General features: G+C 39.6%; 1 protein-coding gene across 1 annotated transcript; it reads left to right on the top strand.

Annotated features, from left to right (window-relative positions):
- The first annotated feature begins 2,344 nt into the window (after nt 1-2,344).
- Nucleotides 2,345-2,829, top strand: LOC101589449 (protein SREK1IP1-like). Its single transcript, XM_023699197.1, is given in 2 exon segments — nt 2,345-2,711; nt 2,714-2,829. Coding segments are annotated over 2 exon segments (456 nt in total). The 5' UTR covers nt 2,345-2,371.
- The last annotated feature ends 1,881 nt before the right edge of the window (nt 2,830-4,710 follow it).

Below are 4,710 nucleotides of genomic sequence, written 5' to 3' on the forward strand. Positions count from 1 at the left end.
TTTCATAAACTTAATTCTATATAATTAGAAATTTTACTGAATGCTCAGTAATTGGTGGTATTTGGACAATTTCAACAACTAGAAAATGTATTTTAATAAATATAAAAATTAGTTGACATCCCTTAATATATGGAATGTTCAATTAAATTGAGAAAAAATATGTTGAGACACCAATAGATAAATGTGGGGGGCCGGGGAGATAGCTCAGTGGAACAAGTGCTTGCCTGGCAAGCCAAGGTCCTGAGTTAGATCCCTGGTACCACAAAAAAAAAAAAAAAAAGGAGAGAAACCAATAGATAAATGTGTAAGGGACATGGAAGGTAATTTATGATCACACATATACCCCATAAATGTATATGCACAGCATCTACAAAAGCGCCCATAGACATAAGACATGTGTTAACTCCTGAAAGAAAGAAATGTATGCATTCACTAATAATCAAATATGCAAATTAGAATAGCAGTGCTACTTTAGCTGATACCAGTGGCAAAGCCTAAGATATACAACTGCAACTTGTTTTGGGAGGCAGTGCTGGGGGTGGAACCAGGGCCTCCCGCAGGCCAGGCAAGTGCTCTTCCACTGAGCTACGGCTCACTGGCAGTGGCTTTATTAACTAGCTTTGCCGAGTGGGAATATCCTTCTCCATCTTCCTGAAAAACTGTCCAGCAATGGGCCATGATCTTCAGAGCCCTTAGGTGGGTTCCTTCATACTTTAAAGAAAATCTTAGCTTGGCTTTTGCCAGGTAGACCAGCTGGCCGAATCTCAGGGTGTTATGGTTTGTGTCTAATTGTCCGTCCAAAGCCTCATGCGGCCAAGGGGCAAACTTCTAGAGGTTTTGATTAATTCACAATCCAATGCTGGGATTACAGGTGTGAGTGCCACACCCACCTGGGGCAGATGGCCTGGGTGCCATGTAAGGAAGGGAGAGGGGCTCATGCTCTGCCTCTGCTGCTTTTCCCTCTTGCTGCCCCCCGCCATGTGCCTCTCTGCCTTGGAGCCAGTCAAGTACGGACTGAAACCTCCACTAACTATGAGCTAAATAAACCTTTCCTTCCTTGATTTGGGGTTTAGGGTGTTTTGTCCCAGCAATGAGAGAAAAGGAACCGAGACACAGAGGGACAAGGTGTCTTCACCGTGACTTCCACCTGTGAACACCACGGCACACTCTCCAGGATCCCGCCCTCCTCAGACATGTGACTGTGGGAAATGAGCATAAGTCACTGCTAGAACAGAGACCGCATGTGTCCAGGTCTCCAGGTTTGATTCTAGAGTAGAATCAGGCCTCTTCCAAGGTGGGTGATCAGAAAGCATTGTTTCTTCTTTTGACAGCTGCCTTCTGCACAAAATTGCCCTTTGATCAGATTTGGCTGGCCTGCCAGAACGTTCCATAGCAGCCTTCCTGCTGTATCTGCGGGTGAGACATGGTTAAGGAGGTCATTCACCACATCACGAGGTCAGTCTCAAAGAGATCGCAGAATCAGGAAGCAGTACGCTTCTCCTGAATACCTGTGAACCTATGCATATGACCCCTATAGCTAACTGTTTTCTTCACTTTGCTTTGACTATGGAAAGCTCAGAAATAAATTTATGACTTACTTTAAGCAACTCTATGGGACTATATAGTGAGTGGGGTTTTTGTTGTTGTTGTTTTTGGTACTGAGAATCAAGCTCAGGACTTCGGTTTACCAGGCAGGCTCTGTGCCACTGGGCTATCTCCCTGACCCTATATTAGCTGTTTTATGTTTCCTACTATGCCTCTTATTTTCTTGCTATAATTACCCTTCCCCTACTAACTATAGTTTTTTTATTTCAACATTCAGTATTCACTTTGTCTTGGTGAACCACTTAAATGACAGAAAAAAGTATAAACAAATGTGAGTTAATTAAAAGTAGCAAAAGGTAGTGTCATAACCTCCATTAGCCTCCAAATGGGGCTTTTTAAAAAAGTTTAAAAATCGCAGGTCAGACCTGGAAGCTGTTAACTGAGATGCATTCTTGTTTTTCTCACACTGATTTTTGTCAGTTTTAAGGAAGTATGTTATTTCATGTTCTGTACTATGGGGGGAATCTGAGAAACCTGTGGCGTCTCCAAAGATCTGTTTTGTCTCTGTATCATTTATTGCTTCTTTAAGTAGCAAAGGGCCAGGGAGATAGCTCAGCAGCATAAGTTGCTGGCTGGCAAGCACAAGGTCCCAAGTTTGATCCCCAGTACTGCAAAAATCAACAAAACAAAGAAGACCAAAAAAGTAGCAGAGAAGGATGCGGAGGTACAGGCCTCGGAGACCTCTTTGTGTGTTGCCTTTGCAGTCAGTGGGAAGCAAACGTATTTCTGAAACCTAAGGGCCCCAGCAATCCCTCTTACCAGCGCAATGGCAGTCTCAGGTTGCAACAAGGACAATGTCAGAGTAGGCTATAAAAAATGTGGCTACCCTGGTCATCTGACTTTTGAATGCCACAATTTTCTCCGAGGAGACCCCAAAAGGGATATAGTTCTGGATGTCAGCAGTACAAGCAGTGAAGACAGTGGTGAAGAGAATGAAGAGTTAAATAAATTACAGGCATTACAGGAAAAAAGAATAAATGAGGAAGAGGAGAAGAAAGAAGAAAAAAGTAAAGAAAAAATCAAATTGAAAAAGAAAAGGAAAAGGTCTTATTCCAGTTCCACTGAAGAAGACTCTTCCAAATAAAAGAAACAGAAATATCAGAAGAAAGAAAAGAAAAAAAGAACAAATCCAAAAAAGGAAAGTATCACAAAAAGGAAAAAAAGAAGAGAAAAAAGGAAAAGTATTCTTCTACCCCTAATCATTCTGAATTCACAAAAAAGTAATTGAGACTTCAGCCTAAGTCATTAAATTTAAAATATTATCTTTTAAAAATGTTCTTTCTTGGATTTTTCTATATAATTATGCTTTGCAATAAACCTTAGCCTTTTTCATATAGACATTTTTCATTGGTGGGACCATTAGTCCTCTGGCTGTGTTTAAATAGGTCTTGTTCCTCAACTGCCATGCCTCAAATATAGAAATTTGCATAGAGAGCACATTATTTTTGGTATTTATAGCTCTGTTTGACTAGTGCTATTACATCATAAGTTGGTCTTAAATGACCCTTGTACAGTAAACACAAATAATTTACCTGTTATTGAATATTCCTGAATCAAGAGTCCACCTTCCAGCAATGAAGCTAGGAAGGGGATAATGATTTGTTGTTGATGCTGAAAAGCTTAATAGGTTTATATGCTGTGACATAATATATAAAGATACTTTACTCTTGCATTTGAATCTCTAGGCTTTTAAAAATATAGTACATAAAACTGCTTTACTGGCCATGGTATATGCAGGAAGATAATAATAAAATATTTATAACCAACTTTCATTACTTTATGAAATGCAGAGTTTCTAGTACTTGCTTTTTTTTTTTTCAATAGTAGTTAAAGTGGGGCCGGGGAGATGACTCAGTGGAATAAGCGCTTCCCTGGCAAGCGCAAGGGCCTGAGTTTGATCCCCGGTTCCACCAAAAAAAAAAAAAGACCAAAAATGGGGCCCAGGAGATAACTCAGTGCAGTAAGTGCTTGACTGGCAAGCACAAGGTCCTGAGTTTGATCCCTGGTACCGCCAAATAAACAAAAATAATAGTTCAAGTGTTTTCTCCTTGTTTAGAGATGAGTTCAACCCGTAAGAAGGTCTGGCAGAGACGATGCTATGTTGGTCAAAGTTCTTAGGGTAGACTCCTGGGTTTTAGAGATGTGCCATACTGGCACTCATATTACTATGAGTAATATGGAAATTTTTATGAATATTAGCACATCTATCTCTTATCTGAAGTGGTTTATACTTTTGAAGCAAGTTTTACACTTTCTGCTTTCATGAATAACAAGTTTGAGGTATTTCCCTCTTTTACGTCAGTCACAAGTATCAGAGCAAAAAGATTTAGAATTAAGAATTTTATTCTATACTTTTAAAATTGAAGAATCAGGGAGTTCCATCATGAAAGTCTTTATATAACATGGAAATGTTCTATGAGTAAGCAGTTTCATCTGCTTGTTGATAGACATAGATGTCCCTTACATTAAAAAAAAAAAAAAAAAAGTAGCAGAGTCCATCCATAAAATCTCTTCAGTTCCTGATAGGAAGAAATGATGGCAAATACTATTATATCACTGTTATACTTAATGCATTCACTTAATGTATAATGCATTATTTAAACAAATATTTCTGAAGAACATTTTTTTGTGGTATGGTTCATGGCACTTTGTCTAAATTGGGTCCCCTTAGCCCCAGCTGATAGACCCTGAGGCTGGGGCCATGTCTTATTCCCCCGTGTGTCCAGTACCAGGAAGTTTGGCCAACTAGGAGGCATCAATATACATTTGCTTGGGGGCCAGGGAGATAGCTCAGTAGAATAAGTGCTTGCCTAGCAAGTGCAGGGTCCTGAGTTCAATCCCCGGTACCACAATAAATAAATAAATGTTTGCTTGAAGAAATAACTGATTATTATGACTCTTGCTTTCCCTTTTAAAACTTTTATCTGTAATAGACAAATAATTTTATATATTTATGGGGCGCAATGTGACATTTTGATGTATTTCATCATTGAATGAATATATCAAGACAGTTAGGGCTGGTGAGATGGCTCAGTGGTCTAAAGCACCTACTTAGAACAAGCTTGGCAAAGCACAGGGACCGCGGTTCAATCCCCCAGCACCACA

Source organism: Octodon degus, unplaced genomic scaffold, assembly GCF_000260255.1.
Source record: "Octodon degus isolate 3935 unplaced genomic scaffold, OctDeg1.0 scaffold00112, whole genome shotgun sequence".
Lineage (NCBI taxonomy): Eukaryota > Metazoa > Chordata > Mammalia > Rodentia > Octodontidae > Octodon > Octodon degus.